This window comes from Sparus aurata, chromosome 17 (genome assembly GCF_900880675.1).
Source record: "Sparus aurata chromosome 17, fSpaAur1.1, whole genome shotgun sequence".
Lineage (NCBI taxonomy): Eukaryota > Metazoa > Chordata > Actinopteri > Spariformes > Sparidae > Sparus > Sparus aurata.
Window position 1 is genome coordinate 32,190,967 of NC_044203.1, and position 20,059 is coordinate 32,211,025.

Consider the following 20,059-nt stretch of genomic DNA (forward strand, 5'->3'; position numbering starts at 1 on the left):
GTCCCGCCGTCCATCAATCTCAGAGCTCAAGTTCAACAATGAAGTAAAGAGAAAACACGGAGGGCGCGCTCGGTGCATCTGATGAAATCCGACCCCGTGATTACTCGCTCTCAAACACACTCGTTATCCCTCGAAAGATTGCACTTACGCTCCCTCCGCGTCGACTTAAAGCGCCCCCCGAGAGCGAGACGGGATTGTGAAGAGAAAAAAAAGAAAAGTTTAATTTCACGAATAATTCCTCCCATTACGTCGCGTCTCTGTTTGGATGTTGCGCCCGAGCAGTCTGTTTTCTTGTTGGCACAGCGATTTTCCAGAGAAAATGCGCCGAAAGAAAAAGGAAAATATGACACCTGCACGACGAAATGTTACTTTAAAAAACAACAACGTATAAACTCTTGAGTGACGTCAGGTTAATTCAACTTCAAGTGTCGAGTCTTTTGATTTGAGGTGATGAGTGTCATGGTTTTGGGTTTTTCTCCTCGTGTCGTGTTGGACTTTCACCTCCTGTCTTTGTCCTTTTCCTGCTCACCTGTGTGTTGTTAGTTCATCAGCCTCTTTGAATTCAAGTCTTTGATTTTTCCTTTACTCTTCTTCTGTTTGTCTGTTCCCCGGTCCTCTTGTGTCGTCCGTGTTCCAGCTTTTGTTTGGCTTTGTTCTCACTCCTCTGTATAAGTCTTTGTTTTTTCTTGGATTCGTCTTTGCCTGTGTTTTTTTTTTTTTTTTATTGCTTTCATTGTGTATTTTGGACTTCTGCTTCGTTATTAAAGCTTGCTTTTTGTTTCATAACCTGCCGCCTGTTTGTCTTGCATTTGGGTCCATTTTAGCCTGACTCTTACAATGAGTTGGACGAATGAGGTTGACTCACCACTTCGGATAAAAGGGGACATCCACCAATTTTACACATCGATGTCTGGAAAATGTCTGGAAAAAGACGTGGGGTATCTTAAAGGGATATTCCGATGTAAATTTAATCCATGGTCTAACACACCGTGAAACTGTGTTAGACTATACTAGATCTCTCGCGAGATCAAGTTAGCAGACCGCTTATTTACGGAGTTTTATCAACCTCAGAAACGACCGCACGACAACAATACACTGCAGTAAATGGATCCAAATATAAACTGCCACCAAAAAGCCACAAATAATGCTCAGAACAGCACCAAACTTCAGCAACAGTACAAACAGGGTCTCGGCACATAGTCCGGGGCATCTAACCTCCGCTAGCTTAGCTGGATTTTACTGAAAAGCTGACTAAATTTACCACTCTTCTGCAGCAGCTTCCTGTTGACGGGAAGTCCCGACGAGTCGATTACCGAGTGCAGTAGAGTTCCGCGGCTCATGGATGAAAATGTATGATTATGACTCCATGGAAAAGCAATCAAAGTTCATATGTGTCTTACCTGCCAGTTTATAACAGTTATTATCGAGAGCGGACAGGGAAAAGAACGGAATTGAGCATTTTTAATCGCACTCGGTAATCGTCACGTCGGGACTTCCCCGACCTGGAAGCTGATGGAGGAGAGTTGAAATCTGTTTTTAGCTTCACAATAGAAATCCAGCTAAGCTAGTGGAGGTTAGATGCCCCGAACTATGTGCTGAGACCCTATTTGTACTGTTGCTGAAGTTTGGTGCTGTTCTGAGCATTATTTGTGGCTTTTTGGTGGCGGTTTATATTTGGATCCATTTACTGCAGTGTATTGCTGTCGTGCGGTCGTTTCTGAGGTTGATAAAACTCTGTAAATTAGCGGTCTGCTGCTTCTGCATAGGTCAACCTACCCTCAAAAGATTTGCTCTGAGTCAATCTTCATCAGACCCCCTGTTCAAATTTAGACTTTGCAACTGTCTAATTTAAAAAATGGGCTCTATAGCTAACGATACAACTAGCTGTGGAGCTAACTATCACAACCAGGCTTTATAGCTCCACCTATTTGCCATTTATGCCAATAGTTTGCTGTAGTCAAACAAAGAGAGCTTCCTCATAGCTCTTCTTAAACCTAATGGCAGCATCACGGAGACTACACCCATCTTTTAAACCGACTATGAGCCTCCAGTGGGAGCTCGGTGGCGTCTGATTAATTGCCTCATGCGTTCACTCTTCATCTCCGCTCGAGACTAGCGGCTCGGCTACGTTAGCTGCCACTTCGACAGCACACCTGCATCTCCGTCAGCACTCGAGTTTGCACATCTGGTTTTGACGAGGAATAACAACGCGCGGAGTGAAAAGAGACGGTACGTCTGGTTCTGCTGCGTCAGTTTCCCATCAGCCTTTATTTCATTTTTTAACTGTCTATCAAGAGTCCAACAGAGCTGTAGGAGTCCACGGCTGCTTTGAGTGTCTAAGGAAAGACATCAAGGATGAAAGCAGACTTCCCAGCATGCACTGTTTGAGAGGTAAAACTCTCCAGACAGCCTTTTTCTCTTTCTCCTTTCTTCTCTCGCTCTTCAAACTGACGTGCCGAGCTTCGCGACAGCTGAACAGCTGTTGATTAAACACGACGTCTAAAAGTTCATTGGACGTGTTTTCTCGAGTGCGGAAAACGTAATGGAGTCGATTTCACAATTTCAAAACTCATTAAACAATTTATTACACGGCATTAATTAATTAATTCAGTTGAATCGGTTGAAGGATAAAAAAGGAAGCAGATAAAAGTGCATTCCAACAAAATAAAAAAAAAAAACTGTTAATGAAGCGATTAAACCTGATTACAGAGCAGCTCTTAAATGACACAACAGGTCACGACGGAGCATCCACCGTGTGCACTCTCCTCAGCTTTGGCGAACGGCGCTCTGCCTCCCCGCCGTTTCCTGCCTCCCCTCGCTGCGTTTACGACCATTACTCTTCCCGCGAACTCGGCTTTTCATTAGAGCGAGTTTTCGCGCCACTGATATACCGTCAAACACTCCGGGCCTCGCAGATAATGCAGCATTTTACCCGCCTCGACAATTAATTCTCCTGACATCTGAGCACATTAATATTCATTACCCGGTGCCACTCGTGACAAACCGCCGCCCCCGCTCACTGTAGATATGATAGAGAGATGCTGTAGAAGTGTGCTTTTTTTTTTTTTTTTTTTTTTGTGCGCATGTGTTTTTCTTAAAGCCAGTGAAATGATTAATAGCCCGTTTGTCTGTTCGGTTGCGACGGCGTGTTGCTGGAGGTCTCAGAGGTCTCTGTCTGTGCGTAATGTGTTTACCATTGTGTGCGTTTGTATGTTTTGTGAGTAAATGTTTGTGTCAGGGCTGTTTAGAGCCCATTACAGACGTCTCAGTGCCTGTCGAGTGGGAGGAGGTCATCTTCACTATAGAATCAGAGAAATCAGAGGCGGGTTTTCACTACGAGACATCTGCCTCTGTGTTTTGGAGCATCAGCAACCCAATCACCGGAATAAATGTTGGCAGAGAACCTCCCTGCAAACAGCAGATACATTGAAACGTTTACATTCATTTATGTTGTGGTTAAGTTTGGACAGAAAAAGAGGTTTTCGGCCTACGTGACCTGGTTTCGTCACCACAAACACAGCTGGGGAAAAGTCCTGAAGCGTCTTTCAAATGTCAAAACGCAGTCTCGGCCGGTGGGCGCTCGCTTGGCAGCCGTCTGCGTCCCCCTTCCCGACATCAGCCTCAACTCACATACATGTAATGTCAACTAGATGTGCCACATATTGTGCAAAATGTCAATACCGTACATATGAAGCATACAATTTGGTTTGCAGAAACATTAAAACGCTGATATTAGGTTATCCCGACTAATCCTGCTGGGATTTTAAACCCTGAACACACACTTTTCTCTAATTCCCCCTTTAAGCAGCAGCATTAAGATAGAATAATCATCTAATTCTGTGATTTTCTGACGGTATCGCGTGTGTTCAGTCTCGATCAGCGTGTTGCATCGCGGCTGAACATCCGCACTAAGGATTCAGAAAACAGTCTTCTGGGTTTGGTCTGTTGTTGTTCGGCTGCACATCATGAGTCGAGTGAGATTTAGACAGTGAGAGTTTTCTCTTCGAAGATGCAACACAACAAATGTTTGTCACCAAATGTCTCTTTTTGACCCAAATTTACCTCGATTCCCCCTTTTTTCGCCCTCTAAAATCAATCCTGTGGATGCTCAGCTGTAACAACACAGCCGCCTTGAATCATCTCTTGTCATCTCAGTTTTATTTTAGAGTGTGTTATCTGTTTTCCTGGTTAATGTGTTGTTGTTTGCTCTGTTTCCCTCCTGTGTTTTTCTGCTCTCCATCCACACCTGCACTGCATCTCCTTCATTAGTCCACCTCCGTTCCTGGATTTTTCTGCACTCGTTCCCTTCACCTGTGCTGCTCCGCATCGCTCCACCTGCACCTCATCCCCCCGTTAGTTTGCTCTGTATTTAAGTCGAGCCTTCAGTGCAGTCCTCTGCTGTGTTTCCCTGATCCTGTCGTGCTTTGTCTGTTCCACGTGTCGATCCTGAATCCTCTAAATCCTCATCCATTGACTTTCCCTTCCTGCCGTCTCCGGCACTCTGCTGCACCGCGATACAGAACAAACATCCCCACTTCATTACAGAGTTTCGACATACGCATCCAACAGACTAAGCAGGTAAGCGACCCTCCTGTGGCGCAAGTGATCTTTGATAAAAAGGTAAAATAATATTGTGAGAAAACGGCAGATTAGCCGTCACCTCACTCATCTTAAATTCTATCTTTGCTCAAAGTTCAGCTCATGTTTCTGTCACTGCCGCTCCTCGTCCAAATCTAATAAATAAGACTTTGGGAAATAATTCAATCGTGTGAATTAAATGATGACAAAAACATAATTTGAACAGCACAATTTAATTTCATAACAGCAGAGTTTTCTTTCCTTCCATCTGTTTTTAGTTCCAGTTTTCACAATCTAATTTCACAACTTAATCCTTTACCAGTGAACACTTCATCCCGTAAGAACACATTTCATCCCGACGTGTCATCCACGGGACGGTTACGCAACCGCCTGTTGCTTTTTGTGTCTGAATAAACAAACAGCCAAGAAAGTCGCCTCGGCTCGGTCCTGTTTGTGCTGCCTGACTGACGGAGACGCTGTGATGACAGGCGGGATTATAAAATAAATGGGGAAAATGTGTTTTTGAAATGAAAACAGACAGGCTGGCTGGCAGCAGACTGAATGGAAACAGGATGAACTAACATTTCATTGTAATAACCCGCAAATCCAAACAATTATTTGATTATTTCAGGATTTTCTGGTTAATCTATCTCGTCTGTTTTTTATTTATCTGACTATTTATTCCATGATGTTTTGATTTAATTCCAATTTTGGACACTTTGGGTGTCTTAATTTAGTTACTGTTAGCTTCTGGTGTAGTACTTAATATGCGGAAGTTGTAACTGTTCTGTCATGAAATTGGCCCAATGATGTACAACCTGAAAATATTATTGAAAATATAGCTGTTTAATTAGTAAATTAGTGTCTCGGAAGCTCAAGGTTCCCACGGCGCATGAACACACCATTGCTCACATCTTTTTATATAGTTGAAGAAAACAATTAAATGCACAGTAGCAGCAGCAGAGGGAGTGAACTCAGGCTCAGTGCTAAATATTTAAGTATATCAGCTTCTGTCCGAGACACAAAATACTTCTCCGACTCTAAATATCGCTCCAGTGTCTCAACGGTTTATGTTCGTCCGTTAACGACGCACATAAGTACCAGAGTTTAAGCTCAGTCCTGGTGGTAATGTTTTAAAAACAGCATAAAATGTGGCCACGTTGTAAATTTGTTGTTGTGGAAATTCCCGGTTTATTTTTTTTTTTTTTTTAAGACCACCGTTGTTGAGACCTAAAGACCTCCAAGATGGCAGCCGGAGGGGTGCACCGCGTACCAAAAAAAACTCTCTTACGGTAAATGCCGACAGCGCGGATTAGCTCCCGGGAAGTTCGAGTGTAAATTGCTCCACTTAATGGTTTGACATTTTGTACGGCAGCTCAGTCGCTCTGCGGGGTGCGAGACAGGCTGCTGCCAGGTGTAAAGCTCTTAATGTCACATAAAGACAAACATATGTGAGGTTAAATATACAGAATTAAGTACGCGTTAATGCCGTTCTCTCACCTGCTTTTGAACTCAACGGAGAGAAAAAAACAAACATTGCGTGAGCCAAAGTCATCGAACCTGAGCCGTTTCCTCTCCTGACATGAGATGAATACCACCTTTTTTTTAAGATATTTGCATTTCCACCTGAAGCTACCTCCTTTTAAAGTTCAGGCGTGAATAGGTCACACTCTGCAAACGGGTCACGGCACAGAACCAGCTCCAGAAATGTGCTCCTGATTTAAATACTTGTGGAACATTGGAAGAAAACATAGGTGAAATTAATCCCAGAGCGCGACGGCTAAATGTGTTTCCAATCCCCTTTTTGAAAAAAAAAAGTCTATTGTTACAGTTAAAGTTGAAGACTTTCATTGGGCCAATTTCATGACATAATAACAGGCAGCTAAAAGAATATTACACTGGAGGAGACGGAGAAAACGCAGGTCTGCTCTGCAACGCTCTCAGTCGCCAAAGACGTTATCCGCCGCACGGCCAGATATGAAACACAGCAGATAGAAATCATTTGAAATAATGTGCGTCTGGTTCCTGTCTGCTGCCGAGAGTCGCAGTTACTTTTTGTTTACATTTTCCGGCGCGTCTTAAAGCGAGGCGTTCCACCGAGAGCCGCGATGTTTTTCGGCAGACACCTGGCTGAGATAACCAGATTAAAACAGCCACCTGGCTGCAGCGTGATGAATATTAAGTTACATTCACAGACAGCACGCAGCAACGTGTGCCAGAACAGCAGCAACAAAATGGAATTCAAATATGGAGCAAAAGGCAAATTAAATATAGGCGGCTGTGTTAGACTCCCTCTCGAGAGATCAAGTTAGCAGACCGCTAATTTACGGAGTCTTATCAACCTCAGAAACGACCGCACGACAACAATACACTGCAGTAAATGGATCCAAATATAAACCGCCACCAAAAAGCCACAAATAATGCTCAGTACAGCACCAAACTTCAGCAAGAGTACAAATAGGGTCTCAGCACATAGTCCGGGGCATCTAACCTCCGCTAGCTTAGCTGGATTTCTATTGGGAAGCTAAAAACAGATTTCAACTCTCCTCCATCAGCTTCCGAGTCGGGGAAGTCCCGACGCGACGATTACCGAGTGCGATTAGAAATGCTCAATTCCGTTCTTTTCCCTGTCCGCTCTCGATAATAACTGTTATAAACTGGCAGGTAAGACACATATGAACTTTGATTGCTTTTCCATGGAGTCATGATCATACATTTTCATCCATGAGCCTCGGAACTCTACTGCACTCGGTAATCGACTCGTCAGGACTTCCCGTCAACAGGAAGCTGCTGCAGAAGAGTGGTAAATTTAGTCAGCTTTTCAGTAGAAATCCAGCTAAGCTAGCGGAGGTTAGATGCCCCGGACTATGTGCTGAGACCCTATTTGTACTGTTGCTGAAGGTTGGTGCTGTTCTGAGCATTATTTGTGGCTTTTTGGTGGCGGTTTATATTTGGATCCATTTACTGCAGTGTATTGTTGTCATGCGGTCGTTTCTGAGGTTGATAAAACTTCGTAAATTAGCGGTCTGCTAACTTGATCTCTCAAGAGGGAGTCTAACACAGTTTCACAGTGATTTAGACCATGGATTAAATTTACACCGGAATATCCCTTTAACTTTCGGGATTAAAGAGTGGATTAAAACCGACTGCAGCAGCAGCGATATGCAGAGGTCAACTGCATCGTCAGATGTTTATTTACAGAGATGTTGACTGTCGACCAGAGCAGGATGTATGTCTTCATGAACCGGTATAAACCAGCTTGTCTTTGGTGAGCGCTGAGTTGAGTGGAAACCTGAGTTCAGGTTGTGGATTTGAGTGTCCGTTCTTGATTGAAAGCTTTGTTTTTGCGGTCTCTTTTCTCCGACTGTCTTGTCGCGATCATTTTGCTAACACGGGGGGAATGGTGTTCCTCATCGTTCCCCCTCAAAATCGTCTACCCACACTCTTCCTGACAGACTCTCCTCAAAAGACATTCATGAAGTTACAATGAAAAGGTGTCAAAAGTTCAGTTCGAGACCACAGTTGGACTTCCAAGGTGCATTGAGCAAGAAAATAAAAAAACTCTAGAACCATTAAAGAACAAGTTGAGAAGTAAGTTTGAGGTTGTAGCCTCGGTTGTCATGACGCTTTGCACGACGACCGTGATGAAGGCCACAGCCGATACGACACAATAAAGCTATTCTGTTTTACCTCTTCGTGAAGGTTAAATCCTCCCAAAGACCGCTGTCAGAAAGGATTTAGACTGAAAACAGCTCAGAATAAAAAAAAAAAAACTGATGCGTGACTGTGTTATAGTTGCTTGAGGCGCGAGTGTGGATATGAAATATGATCCTGGAGTAACAGCTTAAAATATCCGAGGGCTTTCAGTTTTAATACTATGAGACAGGATTTTACAAGTTTCCAAAGCGTCAATCATTTTATCTGCAAGTGTGAAGCAAACGGTAGAGATCTGCAGTTACATGCTCTGAATTCACCGACTGAATGAGTTACATATTTGAGAGGTGAACACAGACGCTGGCAGGAGGACGACGTGCCAGAGCTGATCCAGATTCAGCTGTTATTGTGAAGCTTTAGTGGTTTTAATCAACATCTGAACTAAGCACATTGCCATTATTATAAAATTCAACATGTTTTTTGACAAATAGTCGTGTGAAAAACCTGTTAAAGCAACATTAAGTAATTTTTTTTTTTTTTTAAATGACAACTTCAGAATCGTGTTGATGGTTCAGTGTCTTGTATTGAGATGAGCGGCGTCTCTGTCACTTGTTTCTGCTCTGTGTAACTGTAGGATCACGGAATCGCATACGTTTACTTCAACATACATGTTTACAACACATAACACTGTTATTATGTAATGAGTTTTGTTTGTAGTTGTGGTACTGTGGTTGGCGCCAAATCACAAAAATACTCATTTCCACATGATGCTGCTTCAAATAAAGAAAAAATATCATAAAAATATCTGTTTGATATTCAGTAATTATTGCAAAATTGTTCCATTATTTACAGTAACAAGACGTGGCTGAAAAAGACTTTTAGGAACATTCTCAAATCTTCCATGGATTCAGGTATTTTTTGCATAATTTCAATAAAAAATGAAGCAGATATGATTCTACAAGGAAACAAAAAGGTTTCCACACTGTAAATCTTCAGTCGAACAGAATATAATCATTGTATCAGTCAGTCTCCACAAAGCATGCTGCGTTCATGATCCCTTTTTATTAAATACCACGTTTTCGTCTTCCAACCGTTGCCACCAAAACTCGGTTTCGAGTTGTTAGTAATTGAAGACGAGGCCGGCCTCGGTAAAGCATCGAGGACTCTTTAGTCCGGTCGTTACTGTAAATGGAACAATTTTGATAGAGCAGTTCTGATTCCCACCTGCTGCACCGCGTCTCCTACTCTGAATCTCCTCCAACTTTCCTCCTGTCCGAGGAGGAAAGTTGGAGTGCCTCGGGACTGTCTGAAGTGAGCTGAAGGCAGACATCATAAAAACTCCTTTTAAACCACACGAAGTCGTCCTTTGGAAGTCTGTAATACACGTTTACAGGACGTCTAAAAATGATGTCGTAAAACTGTTCATTTTGCGCCCTGGACGCGACACTGAGCGTTAAAAAGACGTCACAGAAACCTTCACTCTTTCTCTTCAGTGGATGGAGACGGAGCTTGATGTGTTTTTTGGACTCGTCCCTGTGAGCTCGACTCGGCAAGCAAGAAAGGTGCCACACAAACATCCGGAGATGGAAATGTAGACTCAAGTAGAAGTACAGATACTCGTGTGAGGGAAAAGGAAGTACTGATTAACTTCTTTACTCAAGTAAAAGTTATAAAGTACAGCCTCTGAAATGTTCTCCAAGTATAAAAGGGAAAAATGTCCCTCTGAAGGACATTTCTACTGGTCAGTTCTGTGGAAAGCTGACTGATCCTGAGCTTTTATCACTGAATACCTTCTCTTCATTCTAGTCTGTCTTCTTACATCGTTTATGTCGTCTCGTCTCAACGTGCCGCGTGTCAGACGGGTTGAAATCAGTCTTGTGGTGATCCAAAATAAAAAAATTCCCCTCAAATGCATTAAAACTAAAGTTAGGAGCCTGTTTTCTAAGTATGATGAGTACAAAGTAGAGATGTTTGTGTTAAAATGGTTATCTGTATAATCTACTTCAGTACAGCTATGAAATTCTATGTACATCCCACCTCTGCACGCCCCCTCACAGACAGAAAGGTTGCGCTCATCCAGATAAACTCAGCTCGCATTTTCACTGCAGCAGGTTGCCAGCCTTAATTTAGCTTTTTATCATTATCTGAGGTTAGCCTGACAACAGCCCTTCATTTTTATTTATTTTTTGCCAGAGCCCTCCCCGCTGGCCCCCCCGCTGCACCGATGAAGTGGTCCCATTCAAGTGAACGAGGGAGACGGATTTTTCAAACGGCGCTAAGCGCAGCCTTGTTGATCCCACGAGCACTTTGTTTGAAGCATGCTGAGGCCCCGCTTCATCCCTCTTATGTCTGCCTGTGTCCTGCAGAGATCTCCCAAACTCCACAAATTCGATATACGAGCGCAGAGCGGGCAGCCGGCCCGTTTGGCCCGAGCAGCCCAGCACAGGGTTGATGTAATCAACGGCGAGTCCATCCAACTCCTGGAGTGATTGCATGTATGCGTGCAGCAAATCGAAAGGGAAAAAAAGCACGACAAAAAAGGTGCGTTCGCTGGGTCCAACGCTCGCTTCCCTACAGAAGAGCAGCTGCACAAAGAAAAGACAACAAAGAAACATGTGTCGGAGAATGTGCAGCAGGCGGGAACACACAAACCTTTCCTGTCAGTGCCGTTGGGGACCGGCGAGGTGTTGATGCCCTTGGCGATCTCCTGGTTGGCTGTTTCCTTGGTGACCACCGAGGCTTTGAGCTTAGTCTTCGGAGCGTCCAGGGCTTTTAGCTTCTTGGCATGTTTGGTCCCCTTGTAGTGGGCCAAGGCCTGGCTCTGTGAGGAGAACAAAAAGCAGGCTCGGTTTAACGTTGCAGCAAAGAGAAAAAAAAAAAAAACACAGAGCCAGGATGAAATAAAATATGAAAACTAGCGGAACACAGTCGGACTCAGTGAAGCAGACTGAAACAGAATTAGCAGGGGACGGCCGATATGCCTCGCAGTCTAGAAAATATTGGTACCATGTGAGTGTTTTTGCCAGCTTTAGAAAATAAACGCTCTCTTAAAAATATTATTTCTTCCCAGGTAATTGTTTATTTTTTTTTTTAAATGACTTAAGTGCTCTATCTATTGGGATCTGTTAAGTGAAACAACTTCTGGAGCAGTTTTTAAATTTTTCCCAGAGGGCTACATATTAATAAATGCAGCATTCTGGAATTTAAAATAAAGCTATTGTTCTACAGCCGTGAGGTATTTTAAAGGGCCTTCATATCGGATCAGTTTTGCCAAGTCAGCACGTCGTATTCAGCCGCCTTTCCCTCGTTTCCAGCCCCTGAATAGCTGCTGAGATTTCAAATGTGTCGGGCTGCTCAAATCGCAAAAAAATGAACATTCAGGCTGAATATGAAGCTCGTTTCTGTATCATTAATAAAGATAATACCTGAATGTCGATGTTTTGAGAGATCTGTCTGACTGGTGATAATTTATGAGGGCGTCTGATTTGGTTTAAGAGTCCGGACACGTAGCGCCGCCGAGCTTCACCTTCACAACAGATTCACCCGGGCACACAGAAGTGGGACATGTGCAAAGACTTTGAGCTGTCCTTGTTTACCTCTGCACACTTCCCCTGCATACCTTTGCCGGTGGCAGTGAGGAAAAGGTATCAGGAGAGATGCAATTGCCTCTCGGAATAAATAAGAGCAGCAGGCACGCGTCCCCAGGAGACATTTGTAAGCATCTTTTATTTATGTGCCGCTGTGGGGATATTCACTAAAGACAGCGGGGACAAACAGACCAGTCGGGAAGTATTCACATTGTTTTAATGGAAAGAAACTCAGGTCATTATAAGATCTGCTTCAGATATATCATTTAAATTGGACCAACATTATCAGGGAGAGACTCTACAGAGGTAAACACATTTTATCACGCAGTGTTTCGGCTGTTTTGCTTCCATAACGTGTTTTTATTTCAGACTAGAGGAAAGAAAAGTAAATCCACAGCGAGGTGTTATGTTGGTTCAGATTCCTGCTCTGGATGTTTATTAAAATTCTATGGAGACCTGAAGCTGGCAACAAATCTAAAATGTAAAAATAAATGTAACTATTAATGTATAAAATGTGACAACTATGTTGAAATATGCAAATTATTCTGTTTCATTAAATGTGTGCTAACTTATGGAGGACTGGAAATGACAAAATTAAAAAAACAAACACATAAATAAATAAATGTATATTGCAGGAAATGCACAAAGAATCATATTCAACATAAATTTAGACATATTAATCTATAAAATGCAACATAAATTGATACTTTGTACTGTTTTATTTACCTTCGAATGGATTCTAAGTTGTTACTTTCCCCATACATTTCATTTCTTAAGTTATTCATATTTGAATTTATTTGTTTATTTGGATATTAATTCATTTATTAATGTATTATCTTGGCAAAACAATACATATATAAATAATAATAAAATAATATAAAAATGAGTAAATAAAATGGAAAATCAGACTGAACAAATAAAAATGTGAATAAATGCAAAGTCAAGAGGAAAAATAAAACAGAAATATCAATTTGTATTATATTTTATAAATTAATTAATGCCTACATTTTAAAATGTATATAATGTATGCATGTGAGTAATATAATGTTTTTTTTGCTATTTGTTTTTGACATTGGCACCTTCAATCCTCCATATTAGCACATATTTAATTATGCTCCCTCATTCACATATTTGTAAACAAAATATCATTTGTTATACAAAATATAATTGTCTTAATGTGAAAAATCAACAAATCTATTATATTTTATCCATATTTATCTATTATCATCTTACATATCTTTAAAGGCAGAATGAGTTTTTTTCTCCACGTCAGCAGCTCGAACACAAACCAAACTCTCCAGTTGTGTAATCTATATTCTGAGGATTCTTAAAGGGCGATTGTTCATATTTCATTCATGGACTGATTTATTTAACATTTAATTCCTGAAACATGGCAAAGAATTCCAGGCTGTTGCCAGGATCTTTAAGATTTATGGAGTGATGGAGAGAGATCTCCAACATTCCCTCTGTAGAAACCGTTTGACTCTTGTAATACAAAAAATAATAGTTTTTGATGTGAGCACTCGACTGGGAAAGTTTCACGGTGATAACCGGTTGAAACTTTCCCCCGTTCACCTGTAGCCTCTCTCCTTAAAATATTAAATCTGATGGAATGAGACAAGCAAGGAGGTTTCATTATACGAGAGGGATTAAGTTGCCAGAAAATTCACAGCTGAATAATTTTGTTGGCAAAGGTTATGAAACGTCTGAGGTGCCTTGAACGCTTTCCCATCGTTATAGAAACCCATTTCTGGACGAGGCGTCGCTTTTTCAAACAGAGCGCACGGCTTGTTCTGGCACCAAACCGCTCACTCCGACCCGCATCCATCACTCTCCGGGTACTGAAGGACATAACTTATTGTTTTGTCACGAGCCTCAGGTGATACGGATGGGTGTTTAATACGACTACGCCAATAATTCACCTTTCATTAGAGCAATGAAGTGGAAGAATTGCCCGAACTCCGAGTCTGACACATGCGTGATTAAAACCGGGAAGGGAATCATTTGTTTTCCTTCCAGGTGCTCCCCGATGAGGGAAAAGACATCAGACGGAGCCGAAGTCGGAGGTTGTCCCAGGATTAAGAGAGCCCGTCTGAACCCCCCCCCACCGGAAAGGTCACGATTAAATCCCGGTGAATCCATCAACACGAGCGTGACGTGAGGTGCGAGCGTCAGCTGAAATCTAAACCATGCTTTTTATTCCTCCAGTTTTAAGGCGCTGAGAGCATATTTTTCTCAACTGGCATCTTTACTTTGAGTGATGTGGCTCCACTCGAAAAAACAAACACCTTTCTGCCAAAGCTAGAAGACTTCTAATTTACACCAGAGATTTGTTTTGTTGAGCTCGTCTTTCTCTTTTGAAGAATGCAGGGTTCTTTTTTTTTTTTTTTTTTTATTCCTTTTGAGTGTTGAAGTGATAAATAAATGAGCCCTGAGGACACTTTAATCCGAACTCTGACTTTGTTGTCAAAAAATATTTACACAGGAATACTTGAGATTTGAATTTGGTAATGGCGTGATTGCTTTAAAGGGGCATTACGTAGTTTTGGAGAAGAAACTCAAAGTCCGAATTTTAATACGTAAGATATTAATGAGGTAATAATACAAACGCAGAGACAGGATGTAGCAGGATGCACTAAATATAAATCTACATTTCTCAAAATTAGTTGGATATGTCAATGTTTCACTTGATTGTTTGTTTATTATGTGACATATCTGAATTTCTACTTCCTGTTTTGTGAATATTTTGGTCCCCGAAGATATCGGGACACATTTCATTTCAATCCATGCACATGCACATAAGCACCCTTATCTCAATATCCCTAAATACAACTAAATAGTGTATATATACTTTGATTGTTTGATAACTTGTCAACAGTAGTAAAAGTATTGAATTAAACACATTTAAACAGGCTTCACATATATAAAAGATAAATATAACAGGTACCAGTTGACTTTTTCTTCGTGACATGTAGCTGGATGAATATTTAAGCTAAAAAAAACTTCAACCTTTTCTTTTGGTTCATTCTGAACGCTCTGGTTTACAGCGGCAGCTCACACCAGAACTCAAATAGAACCCAGTCCACGACCCGTCCAACACCTGGACGCAGACACACAGTTAGCAGCTCCTCTGTGAACAAAGCCAAGCAGCTAAAGAGACAGACATCTCCCTCGGGAGCCGGCAAAGGCCAAGAGATTCATCAGCCGACGACTCCTGATGGATGCTAATGTCGCTCTGCTGAATGTGTAAATAAACAGCAGTGTGCTAGCAGCTCCACGAGGCGATGATGCGCCTGTGAGTGTTGTGCAAACACTTCCCGAAGAAGATAAGTGGGGGCGACAGAAGAAAGAGCAATGAATGCGACTACTGGAACTGAAACCAGTGTGATTGTGCTGTTATTGTGTTCACCGGGTCGGGTAAAGTTAGAAAAAAAACTCTGAGAAATCATCCCCCAAAGTTTCAGCTCAGATTCTTGCTGTTTGGTCACAGAGTAGTTTATAGTTTTGAGCTGTGTGGCGTCAATTAATGAGATGTTCATTCCCAGCATAGTTTTTAAAATAACATGTATGTGAATAAGGTTTGTTACAATTAAAAACACTCGGGGAAAGAAAAAAAAAGGAAAAGTAGAAATGTTCAGATGAATAAAAGCTTTGTCGAGAAATCTGGACTTCTTAAGAGAAAAACCTAAAAAATCATGTTTGATTTCTAAGTTACGACATCAAACCGGCCGATGTGAAGCTGAGAAAAGGGGAAAATTGACGTGTCAGGACGCGTTAGGTTTCTTGTTTCACATTGTTCTGGTGTAATAATTCAATCAGTTGCGAATTTAAACGACACCGTGAGTCATTTCTTCCTCAAACAACCGACTGTTTCTGGTGCTCGGGTCGATTCAGAACAGAACCAAAAGCCCGGACGCAGAGGAAAGTGCTGCAGCTGTTTGTGTTTTCATTTGCTGTAGATTTATTGAATCCTGCTCTCATAACACATCCAACAACCACTTATTAACTTAATAACTCGAGTAAAATTATCTCCAAAGCCCAACGTTGATGTAATGGAGGCTTGAATTATTCTTATGAGTGGAAGAGTTTACTCGTTTTTTTTGTTTTTCTTTTTGATTGGGTGGATTTTACTTTTTATTTATGGAGTCGTCTCTCACTTTTATTTGCGCTGCTGAGTTTATGCTCCGTTTTCAGCCAGTCGTAAATCTTTTACGACCTAGATTCAGACAGTATAGACCAAGTTGTGGATCCTGTAAAGGCAACAAGTACGGACAGTTTCTTCAAGAGGAGCAGAGGATGCAAATTAAAGCCTATGGTGATGTGGATTTGTCGAGTATGTCTGCTACACCAACTGGTTCTGACTCCAATTTGTCAAATCCAGCAGCCTGGTCAGTACGGTGGCCAACATTGTACTCAAGTACTCGAAGGTGTCGGCCTCGTCTTGGACTCCTCTGGATTTATACTTGATCGAGTCTCGGCCTCTGATGAAGACTGAGGGCTCGTCCACACGTACGAAAACAATCTTTTTTTCCTCCGTCTTCTTCGGCATCGTTTCAAGAATATTTGCGTCCACACGGATCCAATGAAAACGACCGAAAATGCTGTAGTTCATATTCCAGGCTGGATCTTTCCACCCTGACACCCGTTTTCAAAAAAGTGAAGGAAAAAAAACGATGCAAAACACGTGCGTTTACGCAAAAGAGCGTTTTCGTGTGGACGGCCTCTGAGGCAATAATAAGTTATAAGTCCGGGTAGATTTTCACAATAAAAGCATGCTGGCAAACTGTTCAAAAACGTGTCCTACTTTCTCTTTTGGACTGTTATTAGCGTTGCGGTATGACTCGGTTCAGACACAACAACTAGATTAGACACAACCTGGTTAGATTAAGAAAAGATCATACTTCTCGGGCCACGCGTTAAGGTAGGAACACACCGGCCCAACCGTTGGATGTCTGAAGCGCTTGGAGAGGCTCGGACGAGGTCGGGAACAAATAAGTTTGGTCTGTTCAGCTGCGTCGGAAGCTTTCGGAGCCGCGCGGACGTTGTCGGATCCGACTGAGCATGCGAAGTCTGAGGAGGAGGGCCGTCGGACGTCTGAGCCATTGGATTCTCTGATTGGTTGTATGCCAGCTGAATGGCCGTTCTGATTGGCGTTGTGCTGGCGAATCAGCGCGGTGTGTGGGAGGGGCGGAATACTGTGTGCGCTTTGTTTTTCTATGTACTCCGTTCCGTCATTCCCCGTTTTCATGTTTTGCAGTACTGGCACGAGACTAGTTGTTATGTCTGTTCAGGACGAATTTTCCTATTGGCTGAGATGGAGGCAGATGACGTTTTGGAGGCAGCTTTCGTCACGGTCCACAACGGTTAGCTCCGCCCCCTCCTATAAAAACTAGCACCTGCTGATCTGGAATCTGTGGCGAGTAGGTTGGATTGAGAGAATTGCAAATAGAGAGGCATAGTGATTATTGAGTAGGTAGTGTGGTGACGGTTAGGGGGGAGGGGGGAATCGGAGAGTACTCCTGGAGCCCCGCCCATCATCAAGGCATTTTTTGAATTTCCAGTTTAGAGCACGTCATCCAAAACTGAGGGGTTTAGTTGCTCTTTAAACAAACGAATCACTTTTGAATCTTGGTCTCAAAAGGGACACAAACCCTGAAAGTCCTGTGAATGAGCCACTCAACTAACCAACCCCTGATTGTCACTTCTCTCTTCACACAGCTCATGTTGGCTATGACGTGTGTTAAAGTTAATATCTTTCTATCCGTCTCTGAGCACGTGCAGCTCACACCAGAGATGAGAGCGAAGCGAGATCTCTCACTCCTGAGCAACAATGTGTCTACTTCAGAATATTATTGATTAAAACTTTTTTAAAATCAAGTTTTACCATCTTCTGTATGCAGCCTGATGGAGGATATGCTCTGCTGCTTTCTGTTGTTCCCTGTTCTTTCCAGCGTTTTTAAAACTGCAAGGCAAACTCGTCTCCTGGCGATGTGAAAAATTCAATAGTCTGTTTTTTAGCGGGTTTACCTGTGCTAGAAAATATTAATTTAGGTGTAAAAGTGGTATCAAAAGCCTTGGACTGCTTCTGTGTTTGGCGCGTTGGGAGTGAGAATGGATCGGCTACTCACATGCAAATATTCACCCACCCACCAACATTCCTGAGGCCAGCCAAAGACGCCAGTGAACGATCCCGACACCAAACAAAGAACCGCTGCTCATTGTTTTAAACCATAACGCCCGTCGTGGGAGCCTGAGGGTCTGTGTGGGGGAGCAGATCAGGTATCGCCGACTGCAGCCACGCCTCAGTCTGATTCACAGCGTGAGAGACATGTGGTGAGACAGGAGTCCAAACCCAACGGAGATAAACACATCTAATCTTTAACATACAATTCAGTCACAGCGAGCATCTGTTTGTGTCAGGGTGTATTTACATTCTCTGTCAATAAAGTGGCATCAAAATCTAATTGCGTTTCAATCAGATGTTGGTATCGAGGTTGTCCCAGAGTCATGTCGACGTTTGAGAATGAGAAGAATGACAAGAATGTTTGAAAGCAGAAACCTCATCCTGTTTTTCAGTAGTTAAAATGATGGTAAAAAAAATGTCCTTTTTAAGTTTGATGCATCGATGTGCAGGGAACAATTTACTGTTGTTGCTGCTCGTAGGAGTTTATTTGGTGAGTGTGGTTCCCAAACTTATACAATGTTTTGGTATCAAATATATTCTCTTTTTTTTTTAATTGACACGATTTGATAACTCTTTTGTTGGAACTACTCGCATAGTTATCAACACGGTAACAAGCACACACTGGACTGTTGTTGGTGAAAGTTGTGTGTCATTATCAGATCATCACGTGTTCTTGCGTGATGTCACGACTGCGGATGACGACGGGTACAGTTAGTGGAGCAAAGGTAAATATTTCCCTCTGAACTGAAGTAAAACTTTTGCATAATACAGTAGATTGAAGTTTTTTCCACAGTTTTTATTGTCAAACATGACAAAGCTCAGACAAGATGCATTTAGCACCAACATGATAATATGTCCATCAATCGACACCCGTGAAGCTCCGGGCTGTGAGGTAAACACTTTAAATGATCCCTCTCTCACGGACGATCCTACACATCATGACTAGAGATAAAATCATGCCCAGAATCATCAAGACGCCAAAAGTGACGGCAGTACCGATGAGCGTGTCCGAAGTTCTGTCCATCCAGGTCATGACGTACGTCATACACGGGGTCGAGTAAACCTCACGCCCGCCCAGCGCTGTGCAGTTTCTGGAGGTGTCTGTGCAGTTACACGAGTCGGGCACCATTGTTGAACTGCCCCAATCAAGATGTCCGTCGAAGAGGCCGCAGCAGAACCCGTTCCTCTCCACCGCCTGGTGAGACTCCTGGACCTCCTTCGTCTGGTCGCTCAGCGGCAGCAGCTGCTGCATGTTCTCCTTCACCAGCGCCTGGGCGGCCGCGGTTCTGGCTATGGCTCCAAGCATTCCTACAGTCAGCAGCATGAGGAACATCAACAGCAGACCCGTGAAGAACATGGCCAGCAGGCAGCGGTTCTCACGGATCGCTCCGCAGAAGCCGAGAAACCCAAAAATCATGGTCACGGCACCGACGAATATCAGCAGGTTGATGCCCGGGAGGAGTTCATCCGTGAGCTGGTAGTCCGCCTTGTTCCGCTTGATGTGGACGGAGAAGGCGAGCAGGATGCATCCACCGATAAAGAACAGCAGGTTGAAGGTGAACAGAAGGTATTTGAGGACCTTTTTGGTCGTCATTGTTGAACTCTGCTGTCGGGTCAGAAGCCAGAGGAGACTCTCTGCGCCGCCGGGTGCGACTGCTTCATTGTAAGTGAGGCTGCTGCTGGAGGAGGCGGGAACTCTTAATGGATTTACTCTCTGGGGGCGTGTTCAGTGGATGAGTGATCACCTTGTTGAAAGCACAATGAAAACTGACCTGAAGGAGCGAAGAGACGTTCTCTAAGTTGTTCAGGCTATCAGGTGGCAGCACCTCTGAATGGACCCCAACTATTGCTGCTCAGATAATGTGGCAGCGTGGAGGGAAAACTCTAAACTACAGGCTATAAAAAAAACTCATTGGTGTTTAATGAATGGTGCATCTTTTTGACTAAATCACACAGAAACTAAAAATATGTGTAGAAATATAATAATAATAATGATAATTATCCTTTTTCCTTCCTTCACTGAAAAAATAATTTGCCTACAACACGGCCATCAAGT

The 20,059-nt window shown here is 42.7% G+C and overlaps 1 protein-coding gene, 1 long non-coding RNA gene and 1 pseudogene across 6 annotated transcripts in view; 1 reads left to right on the forward strand and 2 right to left on the reverse strand.

The window, feature by feature from the left end:
- Window positions 1–20,059, reverse strand: part of znf385d (zinc finger protein 385D) — a 105,006-nt gene that overhangs the window by 26,026 nt on the left and 58,921 nt on the right. For all 5 annotated transcript variants that reach the window (XM_030394526.1, XM_030394524.1, XM_030394525.1 and 2 more), the window contains one exon: window positions 10,885–11,053. In XM_030394526.1, the coding sequence (XP_030250386.1) occupies window positions 10,885–11,053 (169 nt within the window). The remainder of the gene's footprint in view (window positions 1–10,884; window positions 11,054–20,059) is intronic.
- Window positions 4,318–11,288, forward strand: LOC115567694 (uncharacterized). Its single transcript, XR_003981245.1, has 2 exons — window positions 4,318–4,578; window positions 10,426–11,288. It is a non-coding gene; the product is annotated as an uncharacterized LOC115567694 (long non-coding RNA).
- Window positions 18,779–19,717, reverse strand: LOC115567693 (tetraspanin-8 pseudogene; annotated as a pseudogene).